The 22,500-nt window shown below is 42.9% G+C and overlaps 1 protein-coding gene across 1 annotated transcript in view; it reads right to left on the bottom strand.

The window, feature by feature from the left end:
• NUP160 (nucleoporin 160) overlaps window positions 1-22,500 on the bottom strand; it is a 1,498,284-nt gene that overhangs the window by 1,350,904 nt on the left and 124,880 nt on the right. The window contains exon 4 of the mRNA XM_044082750.1: window positions 1,257-1,490. Coding sequence (XP_043938685.1) covers window positions 1,257-1,490 — 234 coding nt within the window. The remainder of the gene's footprint in view (window positions 1-1,256; window positions 1,491-22,500) is intronic.

Below are 22,500 nucleotides of genomic sequence, written 5' to 3'. Positions count from 1 at the left end.
TCAGCAAAGATAAAGCTCCCCAACGAAAACACTCTACTCAAGGTTGCTACTTACTTCTTAGATATACTGGGGTATATATGTGTACTCATCCAACACAAGCATAGATGCAGGGCTGAATATTAAGTGTTGCAACCAATAAAAAGTACAACACAAAGCCTTTTCAGCTTTAGTAGGAAGTGTAGAGGCAAACCGTTTTTTTATGACGGAATTTCAAATGATACCCCCACCACTGACACAAAGAATATTACTAATATTTTTGTAAACAAGTTTCTCAACTACAACCCAATTCATCTTCTCACTGGCCCCCATTACTCTTCATACATCACTTTGGTTCAAGTAGTTTCATAAGTTTCAAGAGTTAAAAAAAAAGTTTCACGGGTCTTGACAACATCCCACCTAGCAAGACGATTTAACCAGTCTCCCTACTGTTAACATCCCTAAGGTGTGGTGAAAAGTTGCAGTGGTTTAAACTTGCCCCTCTTCTAAACAAGAAAACTGCAGGCTTATTAGACTCACTAGTATTATTTGCAAGACTAGGGAACATATTTAAGCTTAACACAAGAAAGTATCTGACTGTCTTTAAATACAAACCAGTTTGGCTCTGTAAAAGGAAGATCATATCTGCTCAACCAAGGTGAACTCTTCAAAGGGGTTAATAAACCAACAGGTAAAGGGTTTAAAGTCCACAATGACTATCTGGGCCTTGCCAATGTCTTCAACACTATATACCATGCTGAAATTAAGAAGCTCTCCCAAAACAACGTTAGCCAGTCTAATACAACCCATACTGTTAATGGTTAGGGGTATTTGCACTAGACGCACAATATCACTAGCATGCCCCCACCAACATGAATGCGGTTATCAATGGACTACTGCTACCAAACTCTGCTCATCACTGCAAACTGAGGGTGATTATTAAATCTAACTGTAATACTCAAATTCTTCAGCAAGTGCTGGACCACACAAACATTTGCTGCCTCGGTCATAGGCTTATCAATGCCAACAAATACAGCATAGCTTCTTTTGGTAAATCTGTTATCACCACCACATACAACATAGATAAAATCCAATGTATGCCCAACCTAGTCATCATCAGAGACTTAGGTACTTCTGTTGTTAAAGTCCCCTTTGACCACCACATTTCTGATGGTTGGAAAATTCTACTTTGCATATCCCCTTGACTGTATCATGTATAAGCAACATCAACATTTAATAAAGCATTACATCACCCACAAGAGAAGGAAAAAAAAAAAAACGGTAAACATACCATAAACATCAAATGGTGGCATCTGAATGATGAAAATCCCTCCTGTAGCAGATGGAAGAGCAAAGATTGCCTCCCCATCACTGCCAAGCCATGCTTCGGAGGCTGTTGATGTTGGGGCAAGACCAGGCACTGCTTGAATCACATAGCAGTTAGTTGGATCTCTGAAGTTCCACTTTCCAATATCTGTAAAAATTGACTGAACTGTACTCTCAGTTATCAGATCCTAAAGTAGAACAAATAAAATGTTACATTAAATCAAGCTGAGCAAAAAGTAAACAGTTTCATTTCAGAGCAATCAAATACTAAAAAAAAAGCACATTTAAATTCTACACACAAAACAGTACATGGAAATGTCTCAAACCTTAAAGCATGAACCTGGCTATACTGTATTCCTCGAAAAAGAAATTCACTGCCTACAACACCATAAAAGGACAGAATCTAATAGGGCAGCAATATACACTTGCAACTTCTTCTGAGAAAATGTCATCTGCAGGGCTAATGGGGGAAAAGGTTATGATACAAGGTACAGATTTTCTGAATAATTTACTGTAGTTTGATGTTAAGTACACTGTAGTGGGCCCAGGTAATACTCACGTTCATAGTCATTTGCTACACTAATTATCACAAGGGCCTTTATAAGCCTAGCCATGCAATCCAGCACAATTGTGTCCCTATGTATCATGGATGTTTACTAGGAGAGGAATTCTAGTTAGAAGTGTTAGGGATGGACTCTGCTTCACGTGGATGGGGTGCCTGTTCCAGAGCGTGGGAATCCTCAGACACATACCTGTCTAACTAACAGGTCTTATTTAGGTCACAAGCAAAATTTAAACCCTTGGATCTAATGGTTCTGTTAGTTTTGTGGATATGCAAAAGTTCATCAGAGCATGATCAGAAGATGCCTTGTATGCCAGGCATAGATGACATCTCAGTAACTTGTAGGAAACAGGGTACAGAGATAGGGCTTTAAGGAAATATATACAGGACAATGTGTTTATACCCTAGATTCTCTGGTAAGGAACCTTTGTGGGTCAGGTACCTGCCAAAGAGAGCATTATACTCAATGATGGGTCTGACATAGGCCCAATAAAGTGATACTAAATTCCTTGGACCTAGATGCAATGCCTTTACTTTTAAGTTGGGTGACAGAATGATTTTCTTACTACCTTGGCCACATCTTGGTCAAAGGCCAGATTACCATCTGCATATGTTTCCAGATCTCTTACTACTGGGTCATCTCTTAGGGGGTGTCTTATCGATGGACTAATTAGCCTGGAAGGCAGTTTTCACAAAAAAGTACTATAATGCACTTCTTGGCATAGAGTTTTAGCCCACGACTTTGGCTCCACTCACTTTTCTGTGTTAGACCCCCTTGTAAGATGTTTGTGTTATGGGGGGCAATTTATGATAGCTCCCAATTTGGCCAGTCCAATTAGAAACAGTTTATATGGGAGTTAAGAGTGAGAACCTGTACTGAAAGCTTTTGACAGGTCAATGAATAAGGAGGAAACAAGTTTGCCTGAGTCCCTGTTTTTGTTTATTTTGCCAGTGAATGACAGAAGGGCAGTAGCTGTACTGTGTGTTGGGAGGAAGCCATGCTGGGTGAATGTTAACAGCTGTTCTTGTAGAAGACCGTGAAAGAGTCGATTATGAGCACATCTTACAAGACTATCACCTCTCTCAAAAATTCTTGAAATAGGATGAAAGTTGAAAACGTCATCCAAAATGCCACCTTTATGAAAAGGGATATTACTCAGGAAAGGCCACGTCTAGAGTACAGTCTAGTTTTGGAATCCATATGGAAAGAGGGAAATTAACCTTAAAGATGTTGTAGTGTGGATTTACCAAAACAGTGGGAGGTAGAGGTGGAGGTGTGGAGCAAGTTCTATTAAAGCTAATCCACTGTCTACTAAGCAAAACTGAAACTCTCTCAGTGAGATCTCCTTCCAGCTCCTGATCTACAACTTTCTAAATGATCATCATACTTGGCCTGTATGCACTTTATTGAAGCTCCCTATATGTATAATTATCAAAGTTTCTTGCTTCAGTAACTGCATTAGCACATAGTGTCTTGTTGCTTTGGAACACTTCCTGGGTTTCATGATTTTTGGAAATTACTGTGACCGATTTGATCAACAAAGATTTAAGACCACTAGTTTCTTTGTTTTTCATTTTTTGCATTAGCACTTGCCTTACCTTATATTAGCTGGAGGATTACCCAGTTCATATTTTTTAATTTTAAAGATGTGGGGGGGGGGGGATTAGTGACAGTGCAGTACAGCATAAGGGGGACATTAAATTGAGGCCCCATCTGTCTGAATTGGTCACAGTTCTGGTGGATGTACAAGATCCCGCTGCACTTATCAAAGAGTAGGGAAAGTTACCACACATCCTGGCCAGGTTTCCCCTAGTAGTATAAAAACAGTCGTGGGTCTCCCCTGACAAGAGGCTACTAGCCACTGGGAATAACCTGGTCAACAAAGGATAAATAAAATAATAAAAAATCTACTGTATCCAGGCATCAGTACTTGAGAAGTATTACACTTATGTACAGATTTCAGCCATTATAACAAAATAAACATTAAATTTTGCTTGGTAGCTCAAGAACACCACAAGGCCATCAAATTTATCCTTTTATGTTTAACATACTGCATCCACTACATCTCTACCTTCCCTTCAATCTCCCTTTCTACAATGACTTTATGCCTACCATTCACACATCCAGATCGAAATTGGTTTCTACAATCTGCTGCCTATGTCCCCTCCTATTCCCTGTTCAAGGCGACACCTTTACATCTTCATAAAACAAACCTGCAAGCCTAAATTACACCTAAAGTTTTGTTTCATTCAACTGCCTCAGATTTCTGCTTTATCTCTAACACTCTCCCCTTACTCAGATTTATCTGTTCCCCATAATCAGATTTGCCTTTTTACTCTTTCAACTACTCTAAACCCCATCGTCCCATTACTACTGAGAAATCTAATAACACCTTCACCTAGACATTCCTTACCTCCCTCTATTTTGTTTAATAGTGCATCCAGTCTACTGTTTTTTATTGTACACTACAACTGTCTCAGCCCTTCTGGTACCAAACCCCTGACCAACTCCCACTACTCTCCATCCTGGATGCTAAAATTTCTAAGTTTGCTCCTTGCAAATTCAGATCCCTCTAAGTTAAATCCTCTTTATCCTACATCGCTCCATCACTCAATACTCACATCCAATCTTCCCTCCTCCTAACAGGAATCAGGCACGCAACAGAATTTCTTAATCTACCAGCACTTCCCACATACTTAACTTAGGTTCGGACCTTGACTGCTGTCTTTTGCATCCTTCAAATAATTTCGTCTTCTTGTTCTCCAAGTTAGAATTTCATACTCTATTTGAAGACAGCTATTCCAGCTCCATCCCTTCCCTTCTGCATCATTTGAGAAGAAACTGCATTCAGCCACCTTTAAGCCCCACCCCTGTATTGTAACCTGGGTAAGATTTTGAGATACTAGCAAGTCCCACCTCCCCCTGCTGAATCACTAGTACAGCTCCATCCTCTTCCAGTGGGTGGGTACACACACACACACACACACACACACACACACACACACACACACACACACACACACACATATATAGAAGGGTCTATTGGTGGTGCACTTCCACAAGGGACAGACTATTTAAGACAATGAAAATTTGCAGAACAGAGAGGTTTCTGAAATACAAGGTGTAGAAGTAAGACAGGAAACTACTTCAGTATATTCATATTGCTAAATAATATGATATAAAATAACCTGCTTGCAAAGTATAATTGTTCACACTGTGTCAAGTAACAGAATTTGCATCCAAGCTATAGTGGGGCTAGAGAATGCTGTTTCTGCAGAATTGTGTTAATAGCAGCTACAGCTAACTTAGTTGAGCTACAGTCCGTTGGTCTGCAGAGAGCCAACTAATTAGTTTTGGCCAGGGGAAAGAATTGGGTGGAAGGTTTCCAACAGAGTGTACAAGCTCCTAAACCCTTTGCTGAATTTGTTTAAGATGTTACGGTAAATAAAGCCATGACATTTTAAAAGGCTTAGAAGGCCTGTGGGGAAAACAGTTATCAAAAGGCAAGTGCAGCTTAAAAACAAAGGGCACACAAAATGTCAAATGCTCAATCTGAAACTACACTTAAAAATCCAAAGGCAGATCTAAATACTTCTGGAATATTACAGTAAGTAAGCTGTAGCAAAGTACAGGTATTCAAGATCTTGCCGGAACAGTACATGTTCATTAAGATGATTACTGCAGCAATCCAATTACTAGGACTTCAGCAGCAGAAGGATCAACGCCTGGGTTGACTTCCATAGCTTATTACCCTTGCCTTCTACAGAGCATGGCTACAAGTATGAGTCCAATTTAAGTCTGTGCTATTTTAGAAATTTCTTTTTCCAAGGATACTAAAAAAGAAGTTACGTACTCACCACAATGCTCCATCTGTGCTGTCCATTTTCATTCTTCCTCAACCTCTGGGTTCACCTGCGATCCTTGGAACAGACTCTGTCACGACAATAGCTCATGGGAACCAAAAACCTCAAGCTCATCCCTTACCCACAATGCACGTTTCTCAATTACCTCAGATAGAGTTTGCTGATACAAAGAGACAAAAAAGGCTTTTTGTGGAGAATATATCTGGAACTGCAAACTATACCAAAAAGGCAACAAATCCATCAATCCTTCGTTCTTCCAGAAATTAAAGAATGGGGTTGGAGGAAGAATGAAAATAAACAACACAGATGGAATATTATACTGCGTACATAACTTCTTTATCTGATGTTGTCAATTTTCATTCTATCCTCAACCTGTGGGACAGAGTCCCCAGCTACTTGTATATCCTGGGTGGACTTAAGGAAGGTTGCCCCTGAGCAACATCGAGCCGAATGATGCTCTACCCCAGGAGACCAGATCTAATTTGTAATGAGTTACAAAGGTATGAGGAGTAGCCCAAGTTGCTGCTGCACAGATATCCATGGATGCTCTAGTCTGGAATACAGCTGAATTTGCTACGGCCCTAGTTGAACAGGCTCACAAAGGTTTCGTAAAAGGAATGCATGACCTAGAATAAACAAATGAGATACAATCAGTGAGCCATCTAGCCAACGTTACTTTATTCGCAGGTTTTCCCAATCCGGTATGCGAGAAGGAAACAAAATAACTGGTCCATCTTCCTGAATTCTTTTGATCTGTGAAGATGGAATCTCAATTTCCTGTTAACATCCAGCAAATGTAAACAATATTCACCTTTGTTACAGATGGTGGCAAAAAACACCAGCATGCTAATACATTGGTTAATACTGGTCTCTGAAGATACCTCAGGAAAAAATGAGGGGTTGGTTCTGAGTGAAACTCTATCCTTGTGAAAAAACAGGGCATTGCAGTTTAGAGGATATGGCTTGAATCTCTGAGATCCTTCTAGAAAAAGTCACTGCCACTAAGAAAATAGAGAGTTTTCCAAGATAGGAGCTTGGGATCGCAATCATTAGCTGGTTCAAAAGGGGACTGCGTGATTGCTTGCAACACAAACGTGAGGTCCCAAGGAGGAGAAGGCTCTTTGTAGAGTGGTTTTAAAAGTACAGTACTCCTCAAAAAGGCTTTACAAAGTTTGTGAGAAGCAACAGAGGAGTCTTGACAACCAATATAAAAGTTGGATATCACTGTTAATTTTAGTCTGAATGTGGAAGCCAAAGCTCCTTCATTGAAAAGTAAGGCTAAAAAGCGAAAAATTATATGAATTGCAACTAAGAAAGGATCAGTGATATTCTGGAATGCCCAATGAGCAAATCTCTTCTATTTACTGGTGTAAAGCTTCTGTACAGACGGTTTAAGAGATGACAGCAGAATGAGTCGGGTAGGGGAAGAGAGCATGGGTTGTATGGCTACTAATGGAATTGGCAAAACCAAGCTGTTAGCTTGAGATTCGGAATGTCCGGATGAATCATGCCAGTCAATCCAGTATTCAAGGCTGTCAAATTAGGACAGGACAAAGAAAGAGGAACCAAATCTGTCGAGGCCAGTAAGGTGCTAGGAGTATAACTGTGTTCAACCAAATTGTTTTCTGAAGAAACTTGGGAATCAATGGAATCGGAGGAAATGCATAAAGACTAGAGGGCCAATTGTGAAGAAGAGCATCCCTTGGTAACTCCCCCTGTGGGGTGGGGGAGTTGGGGCAAAATAGCTGCTGCACTTCTTGTTTAAGTGAGTGGCAAACAGGTCGCAACAAGGCTGACCCAATTTATGGAATACCTTTTAATAGATGGTCTGAGGAACCACTCTAAGTCGAAGCATGCACCTGCTCAATTTGTCTGCTATCAAACCGGACTTCCCCAGAATGTGCATTGCTATGAGAAAGCGGATGGATGCAATCACCATGTGCCACACTCAGAGCTTCTCATCACAACAGGCAGGATCTGGTTCCTCCTCGTCTGCTGATATACCAAACTACTGACATGTTGTCCATTTAAACTGCAACTGACCAGGAGGGGAGAGCATCTTGGAAAGCCTGCAATGTTAAAAGCACTGCTCTCATCTCTAGGATGTTGATATGCAAATTGGCCTCTACTGTGGACCAAGTGGCTTGGACCATCCTCTCCAGACAATGCCTCTCCCCAAATTGGGAAGCGTCCGTGTTGACCATTGCTTTGGGCTGAGGGGGAAATGAATGGATGGCCCTGTAAAATTTGATCCGACTGAATCCACCAGCTAAGATCTCTTTTGCAGATACTGGTGATTACAATGTGTGTTGACAGTGGCTGGTAAAGGATGGACCACTGTAAAATTCTTATGTGAAATCTGGTCAAGGGGACAACTGTTCTATACGCTGCCATGGATCCCAGTGCCTGAAGAACTAATTGTGCTGGCACCTTATTGCTGTTGATTATTTTCATGACTTGACAATGGATGGTCTCCAGTCTTAATGGGGGAAGGCAGGCTATTGCAGTCTTTGTGTTTAAGGATGCTCCTATGGAATATAAAAAAGTTTGTGTTGGTTTGAGATGATATTTTTCATAATTCATGGTTATGCCCAGGTTAACAGCATAGTTGGAGAACTTTGGAAACCACATTGTTCCACTACTATGTTGATTCCTAAATAAGGGTCTTTGTGGAGTGGAAAAAAACACGCCCACAGCAGAAAGGGTTTTCCCATCCTTCTCTTGTCTCTAACAGTCGATGACTGGTCGTACCGGTGATGGGCCAGTCATCCAAATTTGGAAACGCCTAGGAATCCCTGCAGTCTCAAGTGAGCTGCTACTACTGCCATGCACTTGATGGAATACCCTGGGGGCTGCAATGAGGCCAAAGGCAGTACTCTGAACTGATGATGACCGGCTCACAGCCAGAAGCGCAAGAACCTTCTGGATCATCTGTCATCTTTATGTGATAGTATGCATCCTGAAAATCTACGGAGCACAACCAGTCATCTTGTCCCAAAAAGGGGAGAATGGACTGAAATGTGATTAGGAATTTGGTGCACTGAATTGATTGCTGAAATCCCAAATTGGTCTCCATTCCCCTGTCTTTTTGGCACTAAAAAGAACCTTGAGTAAATTCCAGATCCTCTTTGACCTAGTGGGACCTCTTGGATGGCTTTTTCCTAACAGCTTTTGTATTTGAAGCTTCTTGTTCCCTTTGACTGGGTGGAACACCTGGGATATTTTTACAAGTGGATGGAGAAAGGAAAAAGGGTATAATATAGCCTCTGGATATTATCCTCTGCATCCATGTATCTGGTTTTAACTGTAGTCAGACTCTCTTGTTCAGGGACCAACAACCCCAGACTACCTCTACAGGAAGGCAAATCGGGCATCCTTTCAGGAGCACTGAAAGTGTTAACCAAAGAAGAAATCTCTGCACCCTTGGTTTTGCAGGCCAGCTCTGCCATGGGGGCGGCATCTTCAGTTAGAGGTCCCCCCTCTGCCCCGGGGGAAACTACCACCACGTGTATCCCAAGAATGCCCTTGGGACTTCTTGAACCACATTTTTTCCACTACTATGTTGATTCCTAAAAAAGGGTCTTTGTGGAGTGAAAAAAAAAAAAAAACATGCCCACAGCAGAAAGGGTTTTCCCATCCTTCTCACACCTGATCAATGAGTCTCTAACTTTACAGCCAAACAAGGATGTGGCGTCAAAGGGGGAATTGACAAACGAAGACTTTAAGAGCTCCGCAAATTCACACAAGTGCATCCAAGCATCTCCCCTTATGGCAACACCTGAACCTACTGCTCTAGTCGTTCCCTCAGCTATATGTGAAATAAGCCTCATGGAAGAGTTAGAAATGGAGGTAAGGGTGGCCAACTAAGAGGTAACAGACTCTCTCGAACCTCTTCAGAAACGGCTCATGAGAGGGTATCTGGTAGTTCTTTAATCAAATCCCTCTGTATTCTGGTAAAGTGTGTCAAGTAATTCAAGGACCATAATGCAAAGGTCGAAGATGCATACACTCACTTTCCAAATCTATCCATCGTCCCAGACTCCTTGCTGGGAGGATGGATAGAGTAACTTTCTTCCTCTAGTTCTTTTTTGTGTTTGCCGCCACAACCATGGCATCCATAGGCTAACTTTTCATCTAGAATGGCTTATCTTCAGGGGCAGTGATAATTTTATCCCGTCTCAGGGGAATTGGCTCAATAGCATCAGGGGCCTTCCATGCTGCCAAGAGATCAACTCAATGAGCTCATCAGTGGGTGGAGTTACCCAGTAGTAGTTGGGGGACACCAAACGCCTGGGGGTAGACAGATTCCTCAGACAAAGAATTAATGGGCTTCCAATAACCTTTCAGATAAAGGATTTCTAGGATGTCTCCAAAGGAGACATCATCAGGAGGTGACTTTGGGGATACCTCGCCTTCATCGTTATCCGTATCCTCTGACAGATTCCTTCTTCTTGCACTTCTTCCTAGGAACTTCTTCAGTGGGGTGATCTGGGGAAGTATCATAAAAAGAGGGACCAACCTACTGGGAATCCTGACGTTTTAGTACTCGCTGTCTCAGTGGAGGAAGTGGTTGATATTCTGGTCGAAGATGTGACAAAGTTAAGTTGATCCGAGAGGAAAGAAACCAACTGATTGAATGAAGGAGACAAGGCTCTCTCCATAGCCTTGAAAGTTGACCCACCCAGGGAAGGAAAGGACCCCGGATACAAAAAAAAAAAAAAAAACTGAATTTGGCACCGTAGTCCCTTCCCGCCTCAAGGAGACCTTCCCGCCTCAAGGGAGACCCACCCCCACCCAAGGCAGAAAACAGAGCCAAGCAGATCCGTGCTGAAGTTCCAAAGTGCAGAGAAGACTCTGAAAAAATATATATTAGTCGACTCAAGCTCCTCGGAACGGATAGCACAGATACAGCTCCGAGAGGTCTCCGGTTCTGAGTGAGCCGGAGAACTTATAGCAACCACTGGGACCGAAGAAAAGGAGAACTTGGAACCCGATGCAGTCAATACTGGACTGATGTCTCTAAAGCTTTTGAAGTTAGAGGAGGAAACAGTAGACGGGGAGTTGCAGACTGAAGTCTCTGTCCCAAAAGGGTAGGGACTGAGGTGGTCCCCGTCACACCTTGCACCCAGAGGATCTTTCTCACCAACCTCTCCAAGTCATCTTCAGTAAGATTTCTGGAAAAATGGGTGGAAATGATGGGAGAAGACTTCAGTCTTTCCAAAAAAACAGAGAAGGGAGCCTGCCTGGAAATGGGTCTACAGAAGGAGAACATTTAGTTCTCAACATGGGAAGAAATTCCTGAGTGGGTACCAAAAGATTCTTACGTTCCTTCTGAGTCAAAGATAAGGTGGGATCTGAAGTCATGGGTGCAGCAGTCTGCAGTTCTGACTGTCGGAACGGAATGCTTGTGCAATTTTGCCGTTGGTTCCAAGGGAGCTGAAGGAACCAATGCTTTTGCCTTCTTCGGGCTTAGACCCAGATGGGAAGTCGGAGCTGAAGAGCTTCTCTTCTTCGCTTTTTCTGAAACTTTAGAGGAAGCAGCAGCAGGACTATAAAGGCCCAATTTGCTTGAGGATTTTCCTTTAGATGAGGTCGTTGTTCCAGGTACATCCTCTCCAAAAGAAGAGGGAAGTAGTCCTTTCAAAACCAATTTATTTTTTCTCAAACACCCAATGACTAAAGGAGTGACAAACTGAGCAGACCTCCTGAAGATGGAGGGGGGCCCAAACAAAACACGCAAAGAGAATGCGAGTCAGAGTAAGGGATCTTAAGACCACACTTTTCACAGCATTTGAAGTCCTTCAGTCCTTTTTCTTTACCTGTCATTTTCACTCAGGAATCGCGCATGCACAAACACACACACACAGCACGCTCTCTCAGCCAAGAGCTTATTAGAGGAAAGGTTAAGACGGAGATAAGAAGTCTCCAAGAATACTTTCATATAAGGAAAGAAAACAGATAAGGCACAGATTTTTTTAAGAGAAAAAGTAAAAGAAATTTAGAATTAATGAAGAAAATGACTGAAAATCACTAATCTGATAGAGAGGATATGGGACCATGAGTAACTCGCAAGTGGCAAACAAGATCTGAGGTCCATTGTGAGTAAGGGAAGAGCACGAGAGATTTTTGGTTGCCACCAGCTATGGTAGCGGCTGAGCTGGTTCAGAGGATCGGAACCAAACCCACGGGTTGAGGATAGCATGAAAATTGACATCAGATCAGCATTTACCCTGAAAGCTAAGGAGCATCACCCACACTTAACCCTTAGGAAAGTGATGGAGAAAGTCTCTTAAATTCTAAACTGAGGGGAGGTGAAAGAGAAAAAACTTCCCAAACCTACTCCGAGGCCCTGTAAGAGAAGGAATAATAGTAGATAGCACATGATGAGGTACCCCACCCAAAGATGCTGCAACAGTAAACTGTGTACATTTGGGGGGTAGTACTACTCAAGCTATTCAAACATCTACCAACTATGTTAAGCTTACACAGTGCTATTATGTTCCAACTGACTACTCTGCAAATTTTCAGAACTCTCAATAAGGGGACAACCTGAAAGGAAGACAAGACTGCAAAACCCCCTGCTGGCTGGCTCTGGCACTGTAAGTTATGTCCAGCTTACAGCACATGGAAAAAGGTACAGATGGACAGGACCACACAGGTACTTCAAAGATATGCTGCCAGTCACTGCATCGAGGAAGGCTACAGTGGTAGTTGTACTTCTGGTGCCATAGCTCACACAGTTCCATGTATTTTCTAACCTTTAGAAGTACAACAAAACACGATAGAAAGGGCCAGCCATTTGGAAATCAATTGTACACTACCATACCCCCTTCGCTCTTGCAAAGGGGGCACAACAACTGACTGGAACATCTAGTATCTACAGTTCAGTTTAAATACCTCAGCTGCCTGAGCACATCTGGATAATGCAACAGCCTTTCTTCCACTTTGAATGCTGGGGGGGGGGGGGACAGACAAGTTGAATGGCTTGGTGGAAGTAAAGTTCTTTAACTATTTTTAGTGCAAGGGGACATTCTCTAACTGTGTCCTTAAGAAAGCCTAAAAATGGTCCTTTACTCATCAATGCTTGACATTGCCACAGTCGTCTTGCAGAGGTGAAGGCTACCAATACCACCATTTTTTTTAAGTCTGAAATTTGAGAACTTCGGCTGCAGGATTGATCACAGAGTCACAGTGCATCAATTATCACAGCACATAACTTAAATTCCACAGAGGTGTCATCTAAAAAGATCCTAAATACTGCAATAAAAATCTTTAAAAGCACCAGAGAAAAAACATCTGCAACTTGGCTAAAGTAGTATTTCCTAGTTGTAGGCTTCCCATCCTCCTTAAAAATGTTCTCAGTAAACTGGAACCTGAAGGGCAGAACAGTCAAATCATCCAAGCTGTGAGCTGAAAGGCTTCCTAGATATAGTGTGCCCCTTCCATCCACATCAGAAGGTCCACCTGCAGAGGCAGCACATAATGTTCCTCCTAGACATATTCATGAGGAGGAAGAACCAGTGGTGCTTGGGCAGAGAGACTATAAGCAGCATCTTGCGTTTCTCCTCCCTTTATTTCTGGGTCACCGTGGGAAGAATGGGAATTGGAGGAAATGCGTAAAGTAAGAGACATGGCCATCTGTAGGTGGCATCCACTACACAAGCATCTTCATATGATACTCTTGTGCAGAATTTCTTGGACTGTTGCCTGGAGCTGCAAAAGCAGATTTCTGGGACAAACCCTACCAATGTACCAACTGGAAAATATCTCAGTGTGATATTCAGCCATGTGCGTCTCCCCTAGACCATCTTAGTCTCCTGCTTAACTCAGAAGAGATGGATGCAGGCTGTCCTTAGGGTCATCACAAATTACAGTACTACTACCCAGACAGTCACAAACAGCCTTCAGGCACTACAGTGCTGTTACCCAAATAGTCACAAGCAGCCTGCACCAAAGTAGGATTGACTTCATTCACACTCAGTTATACCTCATTATAATATTACTATCCATTATCACAAGCAGTACACCCTTCTTCCAGACTTCCAAATTTAAGTCTTGAGTGCCTGCACCAAGGTCATGTGCCTGCACCAAGGTCACCATCTACTTCATGTTTATTTTTGGGTCCTGAAAGAACACCCATTTAAGCTAAATCTATAGCTTCTGCTGCTACAGCCTGGTAAGTGGGGTACAAGTGTGATGGGTTACCACGTTTTACTGACCTGGGTGGACCACCACTCCAGTTCATGGGACATGTGGGGTATGACAACATTCATCTATGCCAAGAACTGCAAGCATTTGTCTCAAATGAAACTGGGGAACCACTGAAGATTAGTCAACTGCATCTTTCCCAGGGTTAAAAAACAAACAAAAAAAAAAAAAAAAAAAAAAAAAGGGAGAGAGAGAGAGAGAGAGAGAGAGAGAAGCAAAAACAATGTTTACCAATGCCCAAAAGCATTTTCTGGCTAAAAGCTTTTCCTGTGCCATCTTGTGATAGCACTGTCCCAAAGCGATCCATAGTGTCTTAAGGGAGGAAGGCTTTCTGGCAACTGGACTCCTAGAGTGACCTCAAGAATACTGCCCTTTTGAAAAGGGAAAAAGGTTATTTGGGAATTCTCACAGAAGACGCAACTTTGGAAGCTGTCCATGATGAAATGGAGCATCTTTTCCACCTCCTTCCAGGACACTGCTTGAGTGAAACAATCATTCAGGTAAGAAATTATGTGAATGCCCTCTGTTTGGCAATTAGCTGTTACTGTAGGCAGGCACCTTCTGAAATCCATGTGTGCACTACACAGCCCAAAGGGCAAGGAGATTAACTGGTAATGAAGACCATTGTCTAAAGACCTGAGGAAGCATTTGTGATCCTTGTGAATGGGAATGTAAAAGACAGCCATCTTGAAACTCTAAGGGGCCAGTAATTGTATAAGGAACTGTAATGTCAACTTTGTGAATTTGGGTATTTTGAGGCAATTACTGAGGTTTTGAAAGGTCCAAATCAAATCACTCTTTTCTAGGCACCAGGCAAGGTTTTGAGTGGAAACCCTCCACCACTATTTGTTCTCTGGGAAAAGGTTCTATTACCTTTAGCAATACGAGTTCCTGGATAAAGAGGGAATTAAAAGCACCTGAAGTCCTGGACCAGGAGTATACCTGTCAGCTTTGGTTTCTTAAACTGTAGCATGCAGTCCTAAGAAATGATGTGCAACACCCACATTTACTTTATAAACTTCACAGATGTGCAGGTTCGAGGCTATTTTTCCTTTACTGTTAAGATTGGAGGTGGAGGTTAGGATATGGGTAAAGTGAACAAGATAGGCAGAGAATTAAAGTCACAGCTGCTCTCCAATGGTTGTAGACCCTTGTGGTTCCCAGGATTCTCCCCTGTGGTCTCCCTATCATTTTTTTCTTACAGTGGACCTTTTACTGGCAAACCTCTTCCTGGCCTGAAAGGGTAAGAGCAAGGTGTAAGTAAAGGGGCAGTTGTAACCACAGCTGGGCATTAGAAAGTGAAGGTGTTGTCTGACACTTAGCAAAGCTTTGTCAGTTCCAACCCATTATTGTAAATACTACACCAGTGGAGTTGAGAAGAGGAGTTTCTTATCCAGATGTGCACAGAGGAGCTGCAGTTTAACACCCTCTGTTAAAGGATGAAGTTTTGGCCAGGCAAATCTTCTCATGACTAAACCTCATTAACTGCCTCCCTGTATGCTGCATCTACAGCACCATACTGACAACACATGCTGTGTTTTGCCATCTGGCCAGCAGTCTAAAGTTCTAATAGTGTTGCCTCTGAGCAGATCCATTAGACATCTCCAGTTTTCTCAATGACTTCATCCAGGAAAGAAATCTGGAACTTCTAAAAGGTATACCAGACAATTTATGGCCTGAAGTCCACAGTGGCAGCTGTGTGCACAGTCCCCGCCAACTGGTCCAGCAATCAACTTATTTATGAAAGTACAGAGAGCAAAAATAAATATGGACCCTTTCTTCACATCAATAAACACTACTTTTGGATCTGCCACAGGGTACTTGTAGATGAACATATGGGACTCCTGAAACCTACAGCATGAATATTTTCTAACAGGCAGGGTGGCTGGGTGTCCCATTCCTTAGAAACTGCAAGAAAACAATCATCCAGAGCCCCCAAGTAGCTATGGATTTAGCAGCATCCACACCTCATAAAATACTTTTTGGAACATCCGCTGCTTCCTGGTCTTTCCATCTAAACTATTCCTTTATTTTCCAAAGGCTGCCACCTAATTAGACTCTGTGGGTGAAGCAGAGGAAACAGGACATGATGACTGTTCAGGACACACTAAGGGGAAGGAAATTACGGATAAGTAATCCATTTCCTCCTCACTCTGAAAGAAGTTAGTCATTTTTCTTCTCAGGGGAGGGCTCCACGATTCTTTTATTAGAAGGGACTCCAAGCAGAGAGAGAGATTACAGCTTGGTAGTAGGTTCTATAAAGCCTAATAGAAACCCTGAGCCAGAAAGATGCACTATTTGAGAATATACTGGGGCAGAGCAAGTAGAAAGAACCCAGTGTATGTCTGAGCCCTGACCAATCTGGAAAGTACCTGGAGGTGGAGTAGTTTGTGCTTTACCTTCAGAGTCGTCCCCCCCCCCCCCCACACACATACAAGATGTCTGCCTTGGAGGTCCTGATCTATGGATGTACAAAAAGAACTTTCTATCTCATGGTCTGTTACAGCTTACTAAAACAGTGAGTTGCCAGTCCTCCAATTCTGAAATCAAGGCAGTTAGTCCGGAGCACTAAAGCGCTGACTTGGTAATGAGCTGCTTCCTGTTATAAGGGTACAGAGTTTCAGTCTTTCAAAAACTGTCTGACTGAAGCATATCCTGCAGCAAGTCACTTAGACAGCACTTTGAGCCGAATGGGAATTCAAGTTATGTTCCTCAATGGTCTCCTGGACTACGTGCCTAGTAACAAACAATAAATCTATGCGGAAAGCTTTGGCCACGGGTTGATAGTTTACAGGCTGAGATTACCTTTCTTGATGTGACAGCCTTCAAATGGGGCTTTGCCATAAGCCTTAGAGAATCTGACTTCTATGGTCCATATGCTGTGAAAACACACCAGGGGATCCTACATATTCGAGCCATAGAAAAGATATTAGAAACCCAATTCATGTCAAATTCCCTTCCCTCCTCCTTAGATTACGTCTCTCTACAGGGGGATGTTAAGAGGAGGAGGACAAAAATATTGTTATACAAATAAACTTACCATAACAGTAGATGTTTGAATAATCATTGCTGTAGTAGGTTTAGTTGTGTGGGTTACATCCTGCCAAGGATACAGCAGCCAGCCAGCTTCCAAAGGCACCTTCCACAGATAAACAGGCAGTGCGAGTTGAACAGCCTAAAAGTACAGGTTTGAGTACTAAGCCTTTCAGAACATCATTCATGTCAACAGAGAGGGAAGCTAAGCCCAGAGAGGACAAAGCTAGGCGTACAAATATGCATTTGCATGTATTCATTATAGATTACACACGCACACAATCAAACACAAACTGAAATGGAAGGAGGTTGAAGCTACTACACCAGTAATCATTCAATTAATCTACTGTTAATGCCAAGTGTACTTGTACAACTACGTGGATGTTCATCACACTGATCACTGCAGCAGTAGCTTTAGCTATATGGGTAGATTACCCTAGCATACAACATTTGGCAGCTTGAAGGGATCAGGAGCCCCTGCAGAATGGTTCTAGCAAAGTCTGTTCTAGACCTGGAGAAGGTATTAAGCTTGTAGTGCTTTGCAAATGTGTGCACAGTGGCCCAAGGCTGCTGCTTCTAGAGTCTAACCCTTTCCAAAAAGGCACAGATGAAGCCAAGACCCTAGCAGAGTAAGCCTTGACACAGACTGAAATACATTTTTTATAGTGAAAATAATAAATGGTTATAACCAGAGACAACCACTTGGAAATAGTCTGTTTTGCTCCGGTTGTTCCTTCTTACCTTCACAAGAAAAGAATAACTGATTTGAAGGATTTCAGAGTATCCTTTCTCCCTCATTTCTATGTTCAGGAAAGAAAATGGGAATATTGATAGCTTGGCATAAAGTAAACTCAGATACTACTTTAGGCACAAAAGAAGGTTTAGTTATCAATGAAACCCAGTCTCTGTGGAAAATGAGAGAGAGTTGATATTTGTCTTGCAGAGGTCAAAGCAATCAGTAAAACACCTTTGCTCGTTAAGAACCTCAAGACAACTTGATAAGCTAGATCAAATGGAGCAAGTGTACCCTTCTCTAATTCAAAATTAAGATCTCTAGGAAGAGCCTCCTTTTTTGGAGGTCTCATGCAAAAACCCCTTTCAAAAACACTTTCACAAGAGACTTCATTTAAAGAGGAAGATCCATAGGCAGAAATGCTAAAATGGTAGATAAATTAACCTTGAAGGAAAAAGAAAGGTCAAAAGACAGTAGCACAAACACTAAGACCACAGAAACACTAGCCCTGTTTTTTGGTTACGTTGTTGGCAGCAACTAGAAAACCTTTCCCCATTTGCTATTATATGGTTTTGCAGTAGCAGGCTTTCTTGTCTCCATTAATACCTGCTGCACACCCTCAGTAAAGATAGATGTCTAAAGGGAATTACATTTCTATCATCCAGGTAATCGGTTGCAGTTGACTGGGATCAGGGTGTATTAAAACACTCCTGTTCTTGTTTGAGTGGATCCATTCTGTGAAGGTTGTGGTAATTGCGCCTAGCCATTTCCGAATGATGGGAGAACCACTGTTGCCTGAGCCAGGAGAAGTCACCAAAGTGATCTTAGTAGAGTCTTTCTGAATCTTCAGAAGTACCCTGGATACCAGTGGAAAGTATAGAAAAACATACAGGAACATTCATTTCAAAGGAAAAAGGAATGGCATCCATCTTCCAGGCCTTCTTGCTCAGAGACCTGGATAAGAACTTTGCTTCCTCCTCTCTTTACACATGTCAGAGTTATATTTGAGGAACTCCCAGATGAATCAAATCTTGGAAGACCCCCTGATCTAGTTTCCATTCACAAGGGTCTGCCTTTGTCCTGCTCAGCTTGTCTACCACACAATTTTGGTCCGACGGGATGAAGGAGGCCTATAGATGGAGATTGTGCTGTAAAGCTTTATTACAAGCTAACATGGCTAGTCTGCAAAGGGGACAAGACCAGGTCTCCCTTGCCTGCTTGCTGATGTACCACGACTGTGGTATTATATGTAACAACATGAAGAGGTCAAGGTGACCAAAGATGATGCCTGGTATACTGCCTTGATTAGAGCAAGCAACTCATATTTCTGTGCTTACGTCTGTCCTTTGTGTCCTAAACACCTTGCAATTTTATCCCTCCTAAAACTGCTCCCTAAGCCAAGTCTGAAACATCTGTGGTGACTGACTATTTTGGAACAAGGGGGGGGGAGAAGAGACCTGGATTTAGTGTTACTTGTTGTCTCCACCAAGTGATTTTTCTTCTGACAAATCCCAGATCTGGGACTTGACAAGATAATGGATGCTGGTACCAGAGAGACCTCAGATACCACTGCATCTTTCTCATGGGGAGGAAGTACGAAAATTTAAAGAACAAAATTTAGGATCATAGGAGGTTACTAGGCTAATGGCCCTGGGGCCCTTACATGCCTAGCCAAGTGTTTATCCCCCAAAAAAAGAACCCTTAGTCAGCACTTGACGCCCTTGTCAATGAGGGACAAAGGTGGAACTCCCCTGGGACACATTTGTGGCTTCTCATCCACTCATCACGGTTGCGCTTGAAGAGGGTAAGTGAGGTGCTCTGTTTGACATGTACGGAAAGTGTATTCCAGAGACAGGGCAGCCTCTGGAAGACAAACTTGCTCTCCAGCAGGTTTTGTTGAGGTCACATATTACATTTAGTCCTATCAAGCGTGTAATGCGCAAGGAGTTAGATTTACAGATATGGAGCATCTCTACCAGGGCAGGGTCAGATATTGCTTTGTAGGAGAGAGACAGATCACCTCCGAGCAATCTGTATGATACCAAGTAGAGTGGTAGTGATTTGAGCCTGTCCACATACGAAACATGTTGGAGGCCATGGATTCTCTTTTTGAGGTATTTTATGGCCTTTCCAGTTGGTGCAGGTGTTTGGAGAGGTGCATACCAAACGGGGCATTATACTCAATTATAGGCCTAATAAGGGAGGAGTAGAGAGAGGTAATAACCTTTTTTATGGATACAATCCCTTTACTTAAGAGATAAAGTCAAAGGCTTTTCTGACCACTGCTGCCACATAATGGCTGAATGTGAGATAGTTGTCAACCTGAGTAACCAGGACTCTCACCACAGGTTGCGTGCTTAGGGGGTTGCCATTGATGTAGTAAATCAGCAGGGGCAGCGTTTTTCCCCAAATGGTATGACAATACATTTTTTTGTATTTAACTTAAGGCCATGACTTTGACACCAGTTATTGGTAGCTATGAGACCCTCTTGCAGTATGTTATCATCATCTGGGGAGTCAATGACAGCACCAAACTTACAGTCAACAGCAAACTTGGTCAGCCACAGGCCCTTTGTCTTTGCCTGAACCTCTGAAAAGTAGATGCCAAACAGTAGAGGTCGCAGGATAGATCCCTGGGGAACACCACTAGTAACACGTCTGCTGTTTGAAGTGGTGCACCTATTTTGACGTTTTGGGTCCTATTGGTGAGCCAGTTGGCCACTAACCTGATGAGATAAGGATTTAAACCAAGTTGTGTTAGCTTTTTGATGACGCCAGAGTGGGGGATTGTGTCAAAGGCCTTGGCTAAGTCAAGGCAGGCTGTACGTACTGACTTCCCTCATCCAGGGCCTTGGTAACGGTCTCAAAGAAGTTAAATATTAATTATAAGTATAATAAAATAAATAAATAAGGTTAAATAGGCAAGATCTGCCCCTGACTAATCCAAACTGGTTGAGGTCAAGTGTTTGGAGACTACCTATGTCCTTGTTTAAGAGATCCGTAATAATATGCTCCATGCCTTTACAGACAAGTCAAGCAAATGGGACAATAGTTTCCGGTTAGTAGTGGCACCACCTTTGTGCAAGGGGAGGACAAGGGCAGCTCCCCACTTTGCTGGAATGAACCCTGTAATTAGGCTGTGACTAAATAGGGTGCACAATGGCAAAAAGCTAGTTGTTGCTGGAGATTGCGCAAATACACCTGAGATACAATCAGGTCCCATGGAAGCTGCGTTCTTTGCCTTGTATAGGGCCTTTAACACTTGATCTACACAGATGTCGGGTGTGGGATAAGTATAGGGGATGTCAAATAGGCCTTTGCGGGGGATGGGGGGTGACGTTTGCACTGAACCTATCAGCTAGCAGGTTGGCTAGGTCAACATGATCAATGTAAGTGGTACCATTAAGTACTAATTTGGAATAAACCTGCGCTTTGCCATGGAGGTTTCTGATGTGGTTTCCCTGTGTTTCGGAGGCAAGTTTCAACTCACAATTGGCTTTGGAGGTTTTCACTAGTGATCTGATTTGCTTGTTCTGGCTGAGGAGGGAGTTTTTCCAATTTGGAATTTGTTCCTTTTACTCTTGGACAACAGTTTCTTCCTTTTGTTGTAAAGCCTGTTGATAAAGGATGTCCACCAGACAGGTTTGTGCTTCCTTGAGGAGCAGGTTTTAGTTCTGTTGGGTATGGCTCTGTCCATGCAGTTGTACAGCTGCTTGTATACTGCAATGGCTTACTGTTCAGCATAGTTGTCTGCATCCTCTGTGGGGGTTGGTGGTGTGAAGCTACTGATACCTTCCCTTAGGATGTTGTAGTCAGCTTTTGAGAATTATTTTTAGCCTAGTTGCGGCTGGCAAGGGGTTGGGTGGGATAGAAACTTCGAATGAGACAGGCTGATCTGATCCCACCAGGAAACATACTATGGGAGTGGTGCAGCGGTTGCCCATGTTGGAGAGAAGCAAGTCCAGACTGTTACCTCCCCCTTTGGGGGATGAGATGAGCTGGTCTAGTGTGTTAGAATTAATGAAGTCAAGAATCAATGGGTGAGTGCATTAGTGCAGGAATATTTCACCCAGTCTATGGTGGGGTAACTGAATTCACCATGGATCAGGGTGATAGGGAGTACTATGATGAAGTCAAGTAGGTCCAGGTAGGAGGAGTGGATGCCCTGAATCATGCAGGGGGGTCTATAGCTGGCTATAACCCAGAGTATTTCCAGGGCGTCATGCTGGCAAACCTGTCTGGAGGTGTGTCTGTCCTTACTGAAGATAGAGACTCCACCACCCTTAGTCTTTCCAACTTTGTTTTGGGGTCTGAAAGTGTGCAATGAGGTACAGCCTGGTAAAGCAGGGGTGCTCTCCACAGACCTGAACCAAGTTTCTGTGACCACTAAGATATCGGCATCTTCCAGTGTGAGGACAGCCTTCAGTGAGGGCACTTTCAAGATAAGGCTCCTAGAGTTAAGGAGCATGACCTTCAATTTGCTTTTTCACAGATCTTTTATGTTGGAAGTTTAGTCTCTGGGACATAACCTAAAAAAGGCACAATGGGGGAGGCAAGAGCCTTGGCCAAGAACCGGAACCCCAGGGGTGACAGGTGGAGGCCATCTCTGGCAAAGCATCGAGGCCTGTCAACCATGTCATCCCAAGCAGGCAGATACTTGGAAAGACACCAGAAATTAAGCCAATTGTTGAAGTCAATTATTTTTGTCGGTATTGTGGTATCATTCTTGGTGAAGGCAGGATGCTGCTTAGGGCTAGGGTCATACCTGCCTGTGACACACACTCACCGACCTCAATCA

This window comes from Protopterus annectens, chromosome 9.part0 (genome assembly GCF_019279795.1).
Source record: "Protopterus annectens isolate FY-2018-M chromosome 9.part0, PAN1.0, whole genome shotgun sequence".
Lineage (NCBI taxonomy): Eukaryota > Metazoa > Chordata > Ceratodontiformes > Protopteridae > Protopterus > Protopterus annectens.
This window is presented reverse-complemented; position numbering and strand designations above follow the sequence as displayed.